Source organism: Desmodus rotundus, chromosome 12, assembly GCF_022682495.2.
Source record: "Desmodus rotundus isolate HL8 chromosome 12, HLdesRot8A.1, whole genome shotgun sequence".
Lineage (NCBI taxonomy): Eukaryota > Metazoa > Chordata > Mammalia > Chiroptera > Phyllostomidae > Desmodus > Desmodus rotundus.
In genome coordinates this window covers 48916597-48936985 of record NC_071398.1, presented here as the reverse complement: position 1 = coordinate 48936985, position 20389 = coordinate 48916597, and the positions used below count along the sequence as shown (strand labels likewise).

At 47.7% G+C, this 20389-nt stretch overlaps 1 protein-coding gene across 1 annotated transcript; it reads left to right on the top strand.

Annotated features, from left to right (window-relative positions):
* Nucleotides 1-9974: 9974 nt before the first annotated feature.
* Nucleotides 9975-15033, top strand: LOC123480735 (leukocyte-associated immunoglobulin-like receptor 2). Its single transcript, XM_045203645.3, has 4 exons — nt 9975-10102; nt 10540-10575; nt 11950-12267; nt 13705-15033. The coding sequence occupies exons 1-4, from the start codon at nt 10069-10071 to the stop codon at nt 13839-13841; spliced, it is 525 nt and encodes a 174-aa protein (XP_045059580.2). The 5' UTR covers nt 9975-10068; the 3' UTR covers nt 13842-15033.
* The last annotated feature ends 5356 nt before the right edge of the window (nt 15034-20389 follow it).

Below are 20389 nucleotides of genomic sequence, written 5' to 3'. Positions count from 1 at the left end.
CCGCCAAAGAATAGATCAAGGAAAAAAAAAAACCAAGAGGCCAGTATTTTTGTTGAATATAGATGTAAAATATCTCAATGAACATTAGCATGATGTATTCAAGAGCACAGGAAAAGTTTTATACACCATGATCAAATGGGATTTGACACAAGACCCTGAAAATTGGCAAAAAGATTTTAACATGTGCAAATCAATAAATGTTTTCACCACAATAATAAAGTAACTGATATAAAACATATGGTTGTTTGAATAGATGAAGAGAAGTCATTGGAGAAAACACACCATCCATTCAAAATAAACTTTCATAATAAACACTGTCCACAAATTGGGGGTGGAGTGAACACACCTCAGCACAACAAAGGAGCCTTGTGTGGGGAGCGCCCTAGGTCTTGAAATGCACTTGTCTTCCTGCATGAAGCCTCCCCGCTGTGGCCATCAGAGAGCACATGACAGTCACCGCAGAGCCTGTCATTCTCATGATGAGACACAGCCTAGATCTTCCTGTGGAACAGGGGCAAGAGTTCACCCAAATGGAGGTATTGTTCTCAGGCAAAGCCAGGTGAGTCCAAGAGAGATTGTGAGCCCACTGGCCCAGCAGAGGGTCTTCAAGGACCTTCAGGAAGGGAGCCCTCACACCTGCCTTCCCTGAGGCTGCTTGCTGGTTAAAGGCACCTTCACACAAACCATTAGCTCCCACAGCTCTGCCACCTCTCAGTGCCTGAGACTCCAGGTGATAGACGTACGTGGGAACAGCAGGGGACTTGGAGTTTGAACCATCAGTTCCAGCTAAGAGGGTCACAGGTTGGCATGTGGAATGTGGACAAGTCACATTTCCTTTCTCACGCAGTTTCTGCCTCTGTTTAAAAAACCCATAAATACTATTCCACAAGGGAGTTGTAAAGCTCACATGAGATGATACATGAGTTACAGAATACAAACATAATTAATTACTTTACAAGTATTAACCATTTACAACTTTTGGGAGAGTATCCTCTTAAGATGAGCAGGAGCAAGGAGCATCAATGTATATTTTCTCCCTCATTGTGGGTCCTTAGATGGCTAAAACTTCCCTGGAAATACAAAAAATGTAAATCTTTTCTGACTGAGAGTAAAGGGGGACCCTGGTGGACCTTATGTCTCAGAGGCAGTGTCTCCTGAGTTTGTTGGCCTGGGAACCCAGGAGCCCATTGTGAGTGACTGCGTCCTGGGCTGGAGGGGGCTGGGATGCTGCCCAAAGACCCAGTAGGACCAGGCTTGCCAGGGGCCACGGGTCTCTCTGCTGCCCATGGGTGGCCCTCTGCCGTGGACACCAGGTACAGGCAGGACTGGCCAAAGTCCTTGGCTTGGGCTTGCTGTGCTGTTGCTCTGAGGAAGGTCTTTCATTTCAGCCCTCATGGGAGATTGAGGTCAAAATCTCTAGGCAGAGTTTCCCTTTCCTCAGGAAAACCTCCATTTTGCTCTTCTTTCAGCTGATCAGATGATGCCCATGCATTCTCAAAGGTGACCTCCTTTATTCAGAGTCCATTGCTTGTAGGTGTAACCACACCGACACAATGCCTCCACAGCAACACCTGATTAGTGTTTGGCTGAATGACCAGGGTACTATAGCCTGGCCAAGCGGACACACTAAATTAACCATCATGCCAGCATAACCTCCTTGTCTTAGGGTTCATAACTTGAATCACATCTGCAAACTCCCTTTGCCAGATGATGCAACATATTTGTGCGTCCCAGGGATTCATGCCTAGACATCCTTAGAGGTGCATTCTGTCTACCCCATGGACCTCAGAGGCCAGGTCCTGGGAGTGTGAGGAGGAAGAGAAGGAGAGGAAGGAGGAGGAGGAGGGGGGGGAGAGAAAGGAAGAGAGGGAGAGACAGACACAGAGAGAAAGAGAGGAAAGCCAAAGCGAGAAAGTGGGGACTGTGCCAATAGAGGGAGCCCCAGGAGAAGCTGTCACACTAGGGAGTGGATTGCAGCACTTCCGAGAACAGCTGAGTTCTGTCTCTGGAGCTCCCTGTGATGAGTCTCAGCTCCTTCTTCCTTCCAGCTGACTCATCTGGCTGTGACCTTGTCTCCCTAAAGCTCAGACCATCTCTAGTTCCCTCCCCCTTTGTCCGCCAACCCTATAAGGAAACGTTCCTGGGAGCCTGTTGCAGGTTCTGTGAAGGAAAGGGGTGCTTTGGTACAAGGAGAAAAGCTGAGGAAACAAGGAACTCCAAGAGATAATTGCTGCAAACTCATGGCCAAAGTACTATAAGCCTCAGTCTCCCATCTGGGAGTGGTGGAGTCCCTGCCTTTGTTCTTCCTGCCCTGACACTAACTGTGCGGGTGGGATCATGACAAGAGCTTGTGCATCGGTGCCAGACAGGCTTGACTTGGAGTCCCTGTCACATCAACTCTTGCCCACGTGGCTTCAGGTGAGTTTCTCCACAGTGATCCTCACAAGAATCCATACAAGCAGCGATCGTGCCTGCATACAGTTTATCAGGCCGTGTCTAGGCACGTAATGATTGAAATAATAATGATGATAATGGTAATTATAGTAACACCAGCTCACAGTCTTGAATGAGTGCTAACTGAATTCAGGTGCCTTAGTCCACACATCTTATGTGTAAACTATTTGGATTCTCACCAAATCCCTATGAAGGAAGTCCTGCCAGGATTTTCATTCTACATGGCACCCACATGCCTCCAGAGGCATGTGGCTGTCTTTCACTACGTCACAGAGTCAACAAGAGGCAGCGTTACAATGAGACCCAGGAGGCCTGGCTCCAGATCCTCTGAGAGCCAGAATGTAACAATCACTGACCATCGATCCTCCAAACATACATTCGCAAGCGGACACCACTGTTATTGCCATTTTATAGAAAAACAAAGTGAGCCTCAGAGAGATGAAATGATGTTCCCAAGGACAGAGAGCTAGTGAGAGGCAGATGTAGGTTTGAGAGCAGATTGGTGTGACTTCAGTCTATCTTTTAGTCACACCCAATAGCTGGCCACCTGAACTTGGTCCAGGAAGAGACGTTATGACCTCAACAGGGGAGAACTAACATTATGGGACATCCTAGGATGTTCCAGAGATTGTAATTTTGAGTGTGAGGCCCATATCCCAAACTTCTATCCCTAGTCAGGATTCATGGGCTGCGAGGGGAGCTTGGATTAATGTCAGTTACTGCTGTCTCCTAGTATGTTACTTTTCTTTTCTTTTCTTTTTTTAAGAATTTCAGGAAGTTTTTTTAAAAAAAGATTTTATTTATTTATTTTTAGAGAGCAGGGAAGGGAGGGAAAAAGAGAGGGAGAGAAACACCAATGTGTGGTTGCCTCTTGAGCGCCCCCTACTGGGGACCTGGCCCGCAACCCAAGCATATGCCCTGACTGGGAATTGAACCACGACAGTTTGGTTCCCAGGCCTGTGCTCAATCCACTGAGCCACATCACCCAGGGCTCCTAGTATTTTTCTAATTTACCCTCCTGCTCTGACTGAATACTTTTTATTTGACTCCCTCATGAGGGCTATATGCAGGGGGCTCAGCTAATGAAAATGGCCCCATATACTCTGACCATGGTGCTGAAAGTAGACTCGCACAGAAAACTCCTGATTAGAACCATGGACAGCAGTGGCAGATTTTTGCCCCGCCCCCCAACCCCACCCCTCCTAGTGATGGGTCCAGATGGGTGAATTAGGGAAGGTGTCTAGATACAAGTCCAGAGGTGCTGGGGACATCAAGAGAAGGAGCCAGAATTTTATAGGACACAGGGAAGCTCAACATGTGGATGAGGGTCAGCTTGACCACAGAATGCTGTCATATGGAGAAGACAAATTCTTTTCTACTCAGCACTGGGGCAGGCAGACAGGAAGCAAAAGTGGAAGCAGCCTGGACTTGGCTTGGTCACATGTTGTCTTCTGTGCACTCACTATGAGAGTTCCTTGTGAGTGCAATAAGAATGCTGCCCTGGCTGGTGTGGCTCAATGGATTGAGCACCAGTCCGCAAACCAAAGAATCACCGGTTCAATGCCCAGTCAGCGCACATGCCTAGGTTGCAGTCCAAGTCCCCAGGAGGGGGCGCTTGAGAGGCAACCACACATTGATGTTTCTTCCCTTCTTTCTCTTTCCCTTCCCCTCTCTCTGAAAATAAATAAATAAAATACCTTAAAAAAAAAAGAATGCCTTCATACAATGTCAAGGAAGTGCTATTTTACAAATATTACATCATCACTTTTTCCCCCTATTGCAGTAAAGTTCACAAAACACAACATTTACCACTTAAAAGTGTACCATTCAGACTTCCAGCCAAGATGGAGGTGTAGGTAGACACACTGGGCCTCCTTGCACAACCAAAAGAAGTACAACAACAATTTAAAAACAAAAAACAACCAAAACTGACAGAAAATCGCACTGTATGGAAGTTCGACAACCAAGGAATTAAGAAGAAACATTCATCCAGACTCACAGGAGGAGCGGAGACAGGCAGCTGGACAGAGAGGACTCGTGGCAAGGCAGTGGCTGGAGGACCAGGATAGGCAGACAAGGCAGAAGCTGGCAGACACAGTGAGGCGGCGGATTGTGGAGTGGAGTGGGCAAGGCTGCTGTTGGCCAGCAAGGCAGCAGCTGGTGGACCCCGCGACAGACCTTGCAAGCCAGAGCTCCAGCTCAGGGAAATAAAGCCTCAAACCACTGATTGAAAACACCTGTGGGGGTTGAGGCTCCAGAGGGAGAAACTCCCAGCCTTAAAGGGGCATTCATTGGAGAGACTCAAAGGATCCTAGAAAGTACACAAACCACCCATCTGGGAATCAGCACCAGAAGGGCCCAATTTGATTGTGGGTAGTGGGGGATGTGGCTGAAAGCTGGTGGAGAGCCCAGCAAGCACAAATGTTCCCTCTCGGCCCCTCCCCTGTGTACAGCGTCACAGCACAGCAACCAGCATTACCCAGCCCCCGTGAATACCTAAGGCTCCGCCCCCTACTACGTAACACATGCTACCAGACCCCCCCCCCAAAAAAAATGGCCCAAATGAAAGAACAGATCAAAACTCCAGAAAAAATACAACTAAGCGATGAAGAGATAGCCAACCCATCAGATGCACAGTTCAAAACACTGGTAATCAGGATGCTCACAGAATTGCTTGAATTTGGTCACAAATTAGATGAAAAAATGAAGGCTATGCTAAGTGAAATAAAGGAAAATGTACCGGGAACCAATAGTGATGCGAAGGAAACTGGGACTCAAATCAACGGTGTGGACCAGAAGGAAGAAACAAACATCCAACCAGAAAAGAAGGGAGAAACAATAACTCAAAAAAAATAAGGAGAGGCTTAGGAACCTCCAGGACATCTTGAAATGTTCCCATAAGATGGCAGCTGGCGGATCCCGCGAGGCGGTGGCTGGTGGACCCAGTGGTCCCACATTCTCAGGTAGATAAACCAGGAGGAACAAAGGGGGAGCAAAATAGACCTCGCAACCCAGAGTTCCAGTGCAGGGAAATAAAGCCCCAAACCACTGACTGAAAACACCTGTGGAAGTTGAGGTGGCAGCGGGAGAAACTCCCAGACTCACAGGAGAGTTCATTGGAGAGACCCACAGTGTCCTACAACGTACACAAGCCCACCCACCTGGGAATCAGCACCAGAAGGGCCCACCTTGCTTGTGGGTAGTGGGGGAAGTGATTGATATCCGGCAGAGAGCGGAGCAAGCACCATTGTTCCCTCTCAGACCCTCCCCCACAGACAGTGTCACAGCGCAGCAACGACCTGGGTTGCCCCGCCCTGGCGAACACCTAAGGCTCAGCCCCTTTACATAACAGATGCGCCAAGAAAAAAAAAGAGGCCCAAATGAAAGGACAGATCAAAGCTCCAAAAAAATACAACTAAGCGATGAAGAGATAACCAACCTATCAGATGCACAGTTCAAAACACTGGTAATCAGGATGCTCAAAGAATTGGTTGAATTTGGTCACACATTAGATGGCCAAAACACCGTGTACCCCTTGTACCAGTCAAAAATGAAGGCTGTGCTAAGTGAAATAAAGGAAAATGTACAGGGAACCAATAGTGATGGGAAGGAAACTGGGACTCAAATCAACGGTGTGGACCAGAAGGAAGAAACAAACATCCAACCAGAAAAGAAGGGAGAAACAAGAATTTAAAAAAATGAGGAGAGGCTTAGGAACCTCCAGGACATCTTGAAACGTTCCAACATCCGAATCATATGGGTGTCAGAAGGACAAGAGGAAGAGCAAGAAAACTTATTTGAACAAATAGTGAAGGAGAACTTCCCCAATCTGGCAAAGGAAATAAGACTTCCAGGAAGTCCAGGAAGCTCAGAGAGTCCCAAAGAAGCTGGACACAAGGAGGAACACACCAAGGCACATCATCATTACATTATCCAAGATTAAAGATAAGGAGAGAATCTTCCAAGCAGGAAGAGAAAGAGACACAGTTAGCTATAGAGGAGTTCCCATAAAACTATCAGCTGATTTCTCAAAAGAGACCTTACAGGCAAGAAGGGGCTGGAAAGAAGTATTCCAAGTCATGAAAGGCAAGGACCTATATCCAAGATTGCTGTATCCAGCAAAGCTATCATTTAGAATGAAAGGGCAGATAAAGTGCTTCTCAGATAAAGTCAAGTTAAAGGAGTTCATCATCACCAAGCCCTTATTATATGAAATGTTAAAGGGAGTTACCTAAGAAAAAGAAGATAAAAAATAGGAACAGTAAAAATGACAGCAAACTCACAGTTATTAACAACCACACCTAAACAAAAACAAAAGCAAACTAAGCAAACAACTAGAACAGGAACAGAACCACAGAAATGGAGAACACATGGAGGGTTATCAACAGGGGAACGGGAGGGGGAGAGGGGGGGGAAAGGTACAGAGAGTAAGTAGCATAAATGGTAGGTAGAAAATAGACAGGGTGAGGGTAAGAATGGTGTAGGAAATGGAGCCAAAAAACTTATATATGTGACCCACAGACATGAACTATAGGGGGGGAATGTGGGTGGGACGGGGTGTGCAGGGCGAAGGGGAACGAAGGGGGTAAAATGGGACAACTGTAATAGCATAATCAATAAAATATATTTTAAAATAAATAAAAAAAATAAAAGTGTACCATTCAGTGTCATTTGGTACATTCACAATTGGATGCAACCGTTGCCTCTATGCAGTTCTAAAATATTTTCATCATCCCTACAAAACACCGTGTACCCCTTGTACCAGTCAAGGTTTGTCACAGAGACAGACCGGTAGGATGCATGTAAACAGAGAGATTTATTTCGTGGAATTGGCTCACACAAGTCCGGAGCCTGGCAAACACGAAATCCGAAGGGTGGGCTGGCAGGCAAAGGACCAAAGAGAGCTGGTGTTGCAGTTCAGGTCCACAGGTCAGTCTTCTGTTCTGTTCAGGCCATCAACTGATCAGGCCCAACCCTGTGACGGAGGGCAATTTGCTTTACTTTCATTTCTTGGAGCTGGTCTGGGGAACTGGATTCCGGGAAGATTAGGGAGTTGGGACCAAGGATCGTTTTTTTACCCTAAATTGTTTATCAGGTAAAAATTTTAAAACATTAGTTACGTTGGCAGTAATGGTGGAGCTAGACAGTATTGCACCTTCTCCAAGCTGACGCTCTTCTCCTGGAACAGCAGGGGCCACAGGACTGGGTCCCCCCTGGGCTGAGCTCCAGGTCTGGGGAGAGCCGCAGATCTGCACCCTTGGAGAGGCTGAGCCCCACGCCGTCCAGGAGAACATGACAGCTGGCCTTGCAGACACCTCCTTCACCTCTGTCTGACCTCACCTGACTCACCTAGGACAATGAGGAAGTCCCTTCCCAATGACCCCAGCTCTGCCTGGAAGCCGACCTGCAGGTGCTGTGGCCCAGCAACCCCTCCCTGGGCTGTGACCCTAGGAAGTCTCAGGCCTTTCCCTCCAGGTCCTGATTCTGCCCTGTTTCTTCCTCCTGGTCCTGGGCTCTCCCCTATGAGGTCATAATTACGTGACTCCGTGCTGTGAGGGGCAGAGGCTAGAAGTCCACCTTCTCTACACACAGTGCCTGTGATCTGTGCCATAAATGAATCTAGGGGTGTCCATCAGCACCTGGAAAGAAATCCAGCCACCAGCCTAGACTTACCTGATTCTTCACAAACTCAACCTTCCATGAAGCACCACCCCCACCTCCACCAAACTCTGGACAACATGACTGATTCATTAATGCATTTGCTTCTGTAGACTTAGGGGCTTTTAGTTTAGAAAGAACTGAGTCACCTGGGAAGCACAGCCCAGGGGCACAGGACACAGAGAGGCACAGAGACAAGGGCATCGTGACTGAGCAGGGAGCCACCTGCCCTGGGGAGCCTGAGGGGGGTGACTGAGGGTCCTTCCAGGGTGCCACTCTCCTCTCTGTGCACCCCAGTAATAGCATGAAGGTCTCAAGAGAGTTTTATGGTTCGCCGTTTGCATGTGGGAAACCAAAGTGTTTGCCGGAGGAAAGGTGTGGGAGTGGGAGGGGACATTCGGTGTGTGAGGACCAGATGACAAGCCAGTGAGTGCCCCTCCCTCTATTGTCCATCTATATATGTATCTATGTATCAAAGCATGTATTGTCTGTGTATCTATCTGAGTATCTATGTATCTCTCAATTTAGGTAACTAGGTATGTATCTAAGTCCAACTCTATGTATTTATGTGGCTAAGTATCTGCATCTCTGTGTATATTAGTATGAATCTCTGCATCTAAGGGTCTGTGCCAGTTTCTCTATATCCACCTCTGTCTCTATGTGACTATTTTCTTCGTTTTTTCCTTTAATTTTATTGCTGACACTCTTACAGATGTTCACAATCCCCCCTTTTGCCAACTTCTTCCCAGCGCCCACTCCCTCTTTTCTCTGGCTATCAGTATGTATCAATTTATGTGACTATAATGTATGTATGAATGTATGTACGTATGTATTGATGTGGTTAAGAAGTCCTTTTAGGTTTTTCTGTAAAATAAAAGACACGTTTTTCATTTTCACCAGTAACTTTATTGATTTGGATATTTTGAGTATGCTGGCTATTTCCTGCCATTGGCTTCTAGTGGGTGGAGGCCAGGGCTGCTGCTAAACATCTTCCAAAGCATAAGACAGCCCCACAGCCAAGAACTATTTGGCCAAAATATCCATAGTACCCAGAAACTTTGCAAACCACTTTTGACACATGTAATCAGTCATAGTACCTTCTCCATATACTGCAAAAATCTTTTTTTTTTGCATTTCAGTTGCATTCTTGAAATAATTCTTGAAATAATAAAGCATAATAGGCTGAAAACATTGCGTATTTTCTCCCATCTTCAATATAAAAATGGCTGCCCCCAAATTCACCAACTTTGATAAGTTTTTTTTTTAAATGCACGTTGATATGACAGCTGTCACAATACAATCTAACAAAATTGTTTCTAATAATGTTAAAGACAACTACACACTACTAGAGCCATCATACAGGAAAAAAACTAAAGAGACTTTTTGGCCAACCCAATATGTATGTGTTTATGAACTACCTTTATACCAGTATCTGCTTATGTAACTCTGTTACTAACAATCTATGTAACTAACTCTATATACATCTATCTATGTATGTATGTATCTCATGATCTGTTTATGTATCCATGTATCTAAATACCTGTGTAACTATTTCTATATCCATCTATGTATGTATCCATTTATGTACATATGTAACTATTCATACCTCTATGTATCTGAGTGTCTAGGTATCCATGTACGTATCGTGTATCGATCAATTTATCTATTTATCATCTATCTTTGATGATTTAATACTCTGTGGGTTTTGTCTGGACATGGGCTCCACCTGGTTGTGAAATATCTCACTAGAAATGCCTTCCGGAAACAAGGCCTCTTGGAACCCAAAGAGGGGAAGATAGAGGCGGGCCTGGGAGCACCCAGAATCACTTCCTGTGACACTGCAGAAATGAGCCCATGACGTGGCTCCTGGGAATCCATCCTGCATACTTCCTGACCGGCAGGGCCCTGTTGTCAAACCTCAAGGACAAGGACAAAGAAGACAGTGAGAGGCTGGTCATGTCTCCCAATCCCACCTTCTTCCTGGGCCTCGGTGAGTTGGAACGTAGGGGCAGGACCTCAGGGACAAAAGGGGTGGCATTCAGGGTGGGGTCCGGGCCCCACATCAGTCCAGCCTCTAGTGCAGGACCTGCTGGGCCCTGGGACAGAGTCAGTCATGCAGACAATGACTGATTTGTGTCACCTGCACTGAAGCCTCCAGGCGAGGGACCAGGGCCACTAACATGTTCTCCACACTGAGATGGGGACAGGTCAGACACAGACAGGCCAGAGGGCGCTTGGCTGGGAGGCGACTGGGAACTTGTAGGGAACCCGTTATAGGGGAAGGAAGCTGGCTGCTGGGAGTCACGTTGATGAGGGTGGTTTGGAAGGTCCAGCAGAAAGGAGGTCTTCCCCTGCAGCGCACGGACAGCGACCCTCGTTTAGGAAACTGGGCGGTGGGCGTTTTCCTCACTGGGGTTTCTCTTGCAGTGCTCTGCCTGGGCCAGACGATCCACACGCAGGAGGGTGAGTCATTTCTGTCCTCAGCCTTTCCTGACGGCTGCGAACACCCACAGGACGTCCCCACTGATTTCTAGATGCCTGAGATCCCATAAACACTGGACCTCTGGTTCTCACCCACTCGAACCTGCCTCCTCCTCAGTCCGCTCCCGTTTTCTCAGTGAAGGTCATCAGTCCAGGAGCAGATAACACAGCATCCTTGATTCTCCTTTTCTCGCCCCCATGTTTCTGCATCCCAGAATCCTGTTGATTTCAACCCACGTGTTCTCACCTGTCCTCACATGTACCCACATCCCTGCTGGGTACTGTGTCCCCAGTCTGCGCTCCCTCAGCTCCCCTCTCCACTGCAGCTACTGGGGTCTCCAAGGGCTTCTCCCTGCTGGCTCCGCCCTCTTCCCTCCTGCAGGTGAATTTAGAAGACATAAATCTGATGATTTAACTTCCCAGCTGAAAAACTCAAGTGGTTGAATGGAGGTCAGATCAGATCCCTTATCAATATATTTCCCGTGGTTGTGTCTAGCCACATCCTGCCCTGCTCTGTCCGACTCCCTTATCGCCAGACACATTGGGTTTCTTTCAGTCTCTCAGACAGGCTGCGCTCACCCTGCACACAGTCCTGTCTCACACCCTGACTTCTCTGCCTCCAGCACCCCGGCCCCCCTGATCTGCTCAGCTGAGCAACTTCCTGTGTGTTCATCACATCTTTGCTCAGACTTCTGTTTCCCAGATGGGGAAGGGTGTCCTTGTTATGCACTCTCCTTATACCTCTGGGTACTCATCACAGGTCTGTCTGGCCTCAAGGCCTTTTTCAGCAATCTATTCGTCCCCTACTCCCCTGCATATAATAGAGAGCATGTCCATAGCTTATTTCTGTCTCTCATAGCGATGCAGTCTCTGTGGAGTTTGGCAAGAGACAGTGTGGCAGCCCCAGTGTGTCACCAGGGATACAGGCTCCCTCAGTCTGCTCCACAACCTTAGTTTACAGCCACCAGCACTAAGGTTGCCTCTTGGTGCAAGATGGCTGCCAGGTCTCCCGCCATTGCATGTGTTTGCAAAGAAAGACAGAAGTGGAAAAAGGTCCTCCAGGCTTAATTGCCACCTGGCAAGATATCTCACTGGGAATCTCACCGTCTCATTGACACAGACATGGTCACACAGCTGCACATAACTAATCCTGAAGTTGCCAGGTGCTGTGTTTTGTTCCATGAGGCACTGACCCTGGTTATAAAGTGATGCCCTGATTCAAATGAGGATGGAGAGTACAGATGCAGTGGAGGTGACGCCAGGCCAGTCTCTACCTCATTGTCCTCCTGTCCTCATAGGGAAGGAAAAGCTATTTCCTCACGATGGAACCTGAGATCCTGCTCTGCTTCTTCCCAGGAGCCCTTCCCAGGCCCTCCATCAGGGCCGAGCCGGGCCCCGTGCTCCCCCGGGGACAGCCCGTGACCATCGTGTGCCGGGGCCCAGCCTGGGCTGATGTGATCCGCCTGGAGTTTAGAAGATCTGCTTTTAGGGATCAGAAAATCTCATCTCAACGTGGCTCACCATGGACAGAGGCCAGATTTCTCACCCCCGCAGTGAGTGAAGACACTGTTGGGCATTATTGCTGCTACTATCGGAAAGGGTCCAGCTGGTCTGAGCCCAGTAAGTCCCTGGAGCTGAAGGTGACAGATGAGGACGTCTCCAATCCACCTTCAGGTTTGACCTAGGTCCCTGTACCCTGTCCCCACCCATGTCCTCTGTCCAGGCTCCCTGCTCACCTGCGGACCCCCAGTCCTGTGGCTCCCCTGACCCCCTGCACACATGTCCTTTGACCTTTACGCCTGGAGCCCTGGTCCCATCTGGACACCATGATGGCCTGGATACTGAACCCAGCGTGGGACAGGCTGGGAGCTGTCCCTGCAGGACTGGGTGGGGAGTGGACTTGCAGATACCAGGTAGGGACACCTCCCCTTCAAGGCGACATGTGCCCTTTTGTTCAGGATAGTGTTAACTGTGCTTTTACCTGGGCCAGACACTAAGGGGCCCCGGGCAATGTCCACACTTTTCTCTTTGTCCTGCTGTGACTCAGACACCCCATGGGTCAGTGTGCATGTCTGTGGTGGCCCCAATCTTCCAGGCCTGGGGGGTGTTCCCCGAGTTTATTCTGACCCTGTGACCTCCCCCTGCCGGAGGGAGGCAGAGTAACCTGACAGGTGGGGTCAGCCTCCAGGACCCTCTTGTCCTGTGGCCAAGTGATACATCTACCCCCCACCCTGTTTCTCTGGGGACCATCATCAACGGCTTTGTGCTAACATATGGAAGGTGATAGAACATTCAGAGGGGTGTCCAGCCCCTCAGACACATCAGAGCAGAGAATTCCATCCCACTCCTCACATGTGCCTGTCCCCTTTCTGTGGAGACCAGGGGGCGTCCTGTGTGCTGAGAGGTGCAGAGAAAGAGGCAGATGTGGGCGCTGTGGGAGCTGCAGGGCCCAGCTGAGAGGCATAGCCGAGGATGAACCTGGGCTCAGAGCTTCTCCTGCCCCCTCACAGGACCCTCTGGAGACTTCAGTCCCCTACCCGGAGCCCCTCTTGGGCTGGGTAGTGGGGCCCTCAGCCTGGTGCATCCCCTCCTGGGGGCTCTGCTGGGGAGTGGGCAGTGGGGTGGCAGTGGGGAGGGGTCCTGCTTCTCTCTTGGCGGGGGGACACTCAGCAGGCAGGGACCTCAACTGCAAGGGGCCTGTTCAGCCCGGGGGTGTGAGAGCCGGGAGGGGAGACTCGCCTGGATCCCTGAGCGAGACTGAGTTTGCAGCTGTGCCCTGAACTGGGGGCCTGTGGTTGACTGGTAGTGAAGCCTGGGGGTGCGAGCCCAGGGGTCTGGAGGTGGGGATGGCAGGGGCTGGGTGCTCCCAGGGAAGGGAGAGTCTCTGCAGAGACAAAAACCAGTCTTTTCTCACTCCTACGAACAACCCCTGTAGCCACCCTCCACCCCCACAGGAGCAGGCTCCCAGATAGTCAAGTCACCTGGGAGCGTGTCCAGGGCAGTGTTGGAAGGGACGGGCCTGCCCAATAAAGGAGGAACTGCTGAATCATAGGGCTTGGGATTGGCTGATTCTTGTCCACCTGTCAGTGACCCCCTGTCCTCTTCTTCCAGGCCCCGCCTCCCAGAATTACACGTTGGGGAACTATGTCCGCATCAGCCTGGCCTGCGTGGTCTTGCTGATCCTGGTGGCCATTGTGGCAGAGGCTGTGTACAGCTGGCACAGGTGGACACAACGACCACAGGAATAGAGACAAGGGAGCTCCTGCCACAGAAATTAGACTCCAGCCCCCCAGGAGGGGCCTCCCCCAGGGCCCCAGGCTCCCACTGGAGCCCAAGAGACCCAGAGCCACCCCTGGTCTCTGAATTTCATGGTGCACCTGGTGAGGTTGCCCTGTGCTCTGGACTCTGTCCTTGGACGTGTGCAGGAGGAGCAGGGACCTGGCCTCCTGTTGGTCCGTCTCCTCCTCCATGGTTTGGCTCCAGGCAAGACACTCACCCCATTCACGGCCCAGCCCCACTCCTACCCGGGTCTCCCTTCTCTCCTGGTTCTCAGACAGGCCCCAGGTGCCTGCAGCCTCTGCCTCCCTCTTTCTCCTCCTGGAGCCCCACATTCTCACCTGCTTTCTGGGGACCAGGCATGTGCTGCTCAAGACTTTGGTCTCACCCACACCTGTCATCTGTGGAACTGCACCTGCTTTGGGTCCCCGCACACCTACCTCTGTTCCTGGAATGGTCTCTGCCTCCTGCATCTGTCCCCTCGGCCCCAGCTGACTTGGATCTGAAATCCAGGGAAGAGATGCCGGCCAAAACCACAGTGAGATATCACTTCACACTCCTCAGGACGACTATTGCTGAAATCATTTTTAAATCATGGGTACTAGACTTACGGGGGGGTCACTTCATAAGTAAGGTATGTAAATGTCTAACCCCTATGCTGCACACTTGAAATAATATATGTCAACTGTAATTGAAGAATAAATTAAACATAATAATCAAAAAGCAGCAAGTGCGGCAAGGCTGTGGAGGAACGGGAGCCCCTGGGTCCCGTGGTGGGGATGCAGGGTGGTGCCGCCTCTGAGCGGATCTGCAGGGCTGTTCCTCCGAACGGGAACAGGGAACCTCCGTCATCCAGCAGCCCCAGTTCCGGTTCGTGGATGCTTGTACATGCGCCCCCAGGACAGCGTGACTTACAAAGGCCAAGGGCACCACAGGCTCCTCAGACCTGGAGGAGGAAGCAAACACTGGGTCCGAGTGTCGCCTCCCGAGAAGGACCCACTGGCTTGGAAGACAAGGGACGAAGGGGCCGGCTGTCACCGAATGCGGGGTCTCCAGACGCTGGAAGACAAGGGACAGACTCTCCCCGGAGCCTCCAGGAGAGAAGGCAGCCCCGCAGACACCTCGAGGTCTGCCCGTTGGGACTCCCGACCTCCGGGACCCTGAGATCACACATCCGCGTGGCTGTGAGCCACCGCGCTGGTGCGCATTTGTCACAGCAGCGCGTGGAGTCTCGGGAGCCTGGAGTCCCACACTCCGGGGTCTCAGGACGCCCCAGAGCATCTGGAAACCAGGGCAGAGGTTTCCTGACAAGCCTCTGACCTCAGCCCCTGACACTTCACCCAAACTCGGCCACCAGAGTCGGAAGCCCACCTGGGCACCCCCTGGGCTCCGGGGTCTGGGGAAGGTGGCTTGACTCGGAGACGCTGAGCGTGTGGCTGCGCTGCCCTTTGGTTCGCAGTCCAGTGCTCAGTCCACTGAGCCACACCAGCCAGGGCTGCAAGGTAATTTCTTTACCTCTAGGTTCTTATTGATCAATTTGTTTTCCAGATAAATAAACCAATCCCTGATGGGCTCTGGAGATCAGGATGTGGCGTCTTTGCACGGGGTCTTCCAGCCTCCCGCACACCATGTCCTGGAAGTGAGGGCATGAGGTTCATTGAGTTCTCTTTGTCCTGTTCATGCCTCCTTTGTTCCCACAATGCACTTCAATCATTTCCTTCTTTCCTTCTTTTTTTTTTTTTTTTTTTTTTACATAGCTTTGGTCACACGGGCTGCAAAGCTGTCTCTTCATCTTTGTCATCATAGACCTTCAAGAAAGGTTCCTAGAAAGAAAGCCGACTGATTATGTAATTTAGTGGATTTGATGAAACAGGCGCCCTTGTGTTTTTAGGCCTGCCTGCCAGGTGTGAGGTGAACACCCGTTTCCCTGCGTCCTCCCCCATAGTATCTGTGGTCACCATCAGAAATGCTCCACTCTCACAGGTAATCTACAGTTCTTCAGTGCGGCTTTCCCTGCAATTTCTCTCGCTGTGAACGAATTGAGTATCTGTTTATGTGGTCACACATTCTCTGCACATATTCATACCCGGCACAAAGCTGCAGTTAAAATCTTTTAGTCGGCTTCAGTCAGTAACAGCCTTATCGAGGCATAGTTCACATGCTGTACGATTCACCCATTTTGAGGTGTATAATTCAATGTTTTATTGTATTGTATTCACAGAGTTGGGTGCCACCACTACAATCAATTTTAGAATAATGGTTTTACCCCCAAAGGAAACCCCATATCCATTAGCTGTTTATCCTGTTGTTGTTTTTTTCCTATTCATGGGCAACCATTAATCTTTCTATCTCTATAGATTTATCTGTTCTTGACATTTCACAGAACTGAAATCATACAATGTGTGGTCTTTTGTCCCTGTTTCCATCACTTAGAATAAAGTTTCCAGATTTCATTCATGTTGTGGCATGTGTCAATATTTTATTTCTTTTTTTTTCATGGTAAAATCAATTTATTCCAGTTATTTTAATTTTAGACAATATACCACATTTCAAAGTAAGAAACAAAATTATTATGATTTATGTGGATTGATATTAATTTTTTATAATGACCACTTCTTTTTATAGCTAATGTAATAGCATAATAATTCATTTCTTTTTTCTACAGTAATTCTTTATTTTTCTGAATTTATTCTTTTTTTAATTTTAATTTTTTATTGTTATTCAATTACAGTTGTGTGCCTTTTCTCCCTGTCCCTCCCCCCCACCCATTTTATTTCTTTTTGTTGCTGAGTGATATTTCACGGTATGGATGCAACACACTTTACTTACCCATTCATGAGTTTTGCCCATTATTTTAAGAGATAATAGGTTTTCCCCATTTTAAAACATGTATATGTATATTTATTTACATGTAGGCAAGGTAGAATGAAGAACTAACCCACAAAATAACCCAAAAGTAATTTCATTATAAAAATATTTGTTTTCTGCTTGAACTGGAATGCTTTTAATGACTTGGGTGATAATTAGAGGTGAAACAAATATTTCAATTCTGATTAAGTATGATCTATTTGTATATACATATTTATTTTGATATTAATAAATCTACAAATATAGATACATTGTAAATAAATTATATGACTAACATAACCAACACTTAAAGTGCAATTGTGGGAAGTCATTGGTTTGTTTTTGGTATTCAGAAGGATAATTGAGGATTTTTTTTAGGTAAAATAGGAGAAAACACTTCTTATGAACCAAAACATACTAAAAAATAACTAAATACTATTTTATTAGAACTGGATTGATATACTCATAAATAAAATATATTTTTGAATATAGGAGTTGAGTTTATAAAATTTATATTATTATAAATATAAAGTTTTTATATGTGCTATCTTTATTTTTTAATATATTTTATTGATTATGCTATTACAGTTGTCCTATTTTTTCTCCCCTTTGTCTCCACCCTGCACCCACCCCCCACCGTCATTCCCCCACCTTAGTTCATGTCCCTGGGTCATACATAGAAGTTCTTTGGCTTCTCCATTTCCTACACTATTCTTAATCTCCCCCTGTCTATTTTGTACCTACCATATGCTCAATATTTTTGGCTTCGTGGACTTTAAGATCTCTGTTTCAATGACTCAATCTACCATTGTAATGTGAAAGCAGCTATGGGAAATATGTAAATGAACAATGTTGTGTTTCATTGAAACTTTATTTAGAAGAAAAGAATGTGGGAGTAGACTTGACCCATTGGCCTTAGTCAAACCCCTGGCTTAGAAAGAGCAAAGCCTGGCATATGAGTTTTACTCAAGATATATTAATTATACCCATTATCATCATCACTATTGCCATTATCCCCATCCCCATCCCCATCATCAACACCATCACAATCAACATCACCCGTGGACAGTATGAAATTTCAGTCTGAACTTAGAAGGTCTTCTCACCCTTTCAAGAACACAGCTGAAGGAGTTTTCAGGAACTAGTATAAAGGACACATGGACAAAACCAAGGGGGAGGGTGGAGGGCGGGGAGGGAGGTGGGTTTGGCTGGGGAGGGGTGGAGGGGTGGGGAGAAATTGCAGACAACTGTAATTGAACAACAATAAAAAAAAAGGCAAAAAAAAAAAAAAAGAACACAGCTGAACCATGATTAATCCCCGCCCAGAACAGACCATAGTTCCAGATCATTCCAGGCAACACCCAATGAATTCAGTAAAAAATGTTGTTTGAAAAAGTTAAACAATCACAGTTCTTAACACAGTAGCTCTCTAATGGTAGAAATCACCTCTGAACCATCTGCAGGTAGCTGACTGAGTGAGACAGAGCAAGGATCGAACATCGGGTTTTGACTGGCCCTTCCCGCCTATATTAAGGGAGAGCAGAGACTTCAGATAAGAGGGGTCTGCAGGGTACAGAGCTAGCCATGGTAACGGAAAGAAGCATGTGAGAATTTTCTGGAAGACCAAGGGAAAGAAAGTATCAAAACCAAACGGCCAGCTGCAGAGATATTTTTCCACTGCTCAAAACAGTTTTTGAACTTGTTGATTTTGATGCTTTTAGTGCTTCTGCCCTGTTTTAGCTCTTCCACATTGGCAAAACATTTATTTCCCTTTGAGGCCTTTTTACATCCAGGCAAATAAACAACAACAAAAAAAACTTGCTCAAGGTGAGATCAGGTGAATAGGGAAGGTAGGGCACTGGACATCGGTTTTTGGTTAAAAACTGCTGGACACTCAGTGCCATGTGGGCAGGTGGCAAATGTGTTGAGTCTTCCAAACAAATTCACCAAAGCTGAGCACAGCCTCTCACAACAACGCCAGCTGGTCCACTGATACAGATGGGTTCCTAGAACACTCACCTAGCAGGGGAAACCTGTACTACAAGGGGTCCTCCCTCCAGAAGATAATTCCTGTTTTTTGGGGTCCCCCCTCATACCATAACTCCTCTGTAATTAAAATAATTTGATGTGGACATAACAGACAAGGACGATGTAATATAAAGTTCAGATGTATGTTCAAGTATGGAAATTTTGTGTGTTACTGTGATAAAATATTAAATCATTGGGCAAAGATGGGCTTGGGGAAAAGAGGATGAAATTAGAACCATACCTTCAAATGTAAAATAGGTAAATAAATGACCGACAAGCCTGTGAGAGAAACATGAGTTTTAAAACATAATTCAGTTATATTTCCCTTATATCTCAATAAAGCTGAAAAATAAATGTTTACAGTAAAAAATAGTATGTAATTAAAAATCCAGATGCAGCAGCAAAAAATGATTAGAAATTGAACTTAATTGGAATAAAAGAAAACATACCTGTGTGTGGCACAAAAATAAGAAAGATCAAAACACAAATTAAAAAAAAAAAAACAGACTAATATAGTCCTGGCTGGTGGCTCAGTGAATCGAGTGCCGGCCTGCAAATCAAAGGGTCGCTGGTTGGATTCCCAGTCAGGGCACATGCCTGGGTTTCAGGCCAGGTTCCCAGTAGGGGGCGCACAAGAGGTAACCACACACTGATGTTTCTCTCCCTCTTTCTCCCTTCCTTCCCCTCTAAAAATAAATAAAGAAAGTCTTTAAAATTGAGTTTCATATATTCTTAGTGCTTTCTCAGAAACATTAGTCCCTTCAGTGACTCTGTAGACAGTCTTCCACACAGGTATGCGGCATTCTGAGGGTATCTCTTTGGCGTCCATTCCCGTGGGACACTCACCTCCCTCACACCCAGTTGTCCACGGAGAGTTTTTCCCGAGAGTCTCCTGATATTCACACACAAAAGAACTAAAGTGCCCGCACTCCCCAAACTTAACATCTACCTGTGTGGTACCTGGCAGGGATGGCTCCAAGGTGAGCCTCACACTCACACCTGGGCAGATGCCCATGTCAGACTAGACTGGACGGAGTCTGCTTCACACACACGCAGGGCATGTGGCTCAGTGCTGACCATGGGCCGTCAGTGGGCAGCAATATTCCAGGGCCCGTCACCAAAACATAGGGGGGGGGAGAAACACTGCTTCTAATGCTCTGCTCTTTCCAAATGCCCTCTCTGTGTGTGAGGCCTCCGATGACCCTTGCTTGTCCCGGGAAGTGGAGACTGCTCAGCTCTGGCCTGTTTTATCTGCTGTTGATGCCTCTGATACTGGGAACTTTTGCTTCTCTTTCTCTGCACTGAGTACAGTGCACATTTCAGAAGTTAGGAGCAGATGGGGGCTCCCGAGGGGGCATATCCATTGTGCACCTTGACTGTGGAGTCACAAACATTGATGTGCTCACGTCTCAGCCCACACATCTCCAGCAGATCTGGAGTCCAACGAGAATGGTCCCTCCCGGGGCCCAGGCACAGCCACCGTGCGTCCACTCTGAGGAGTGCAGTTTGTGACGACATGTTCCCTGTGGGGAAACTGAGGCTCAGAGATTCAATATGATTGCTTGACACCAAAAGGGCAGTGGATGATGGAGGAGCATTTAAACAGGAACGAGCTTTGTCACCAACACTAGGGCACTAACCTACT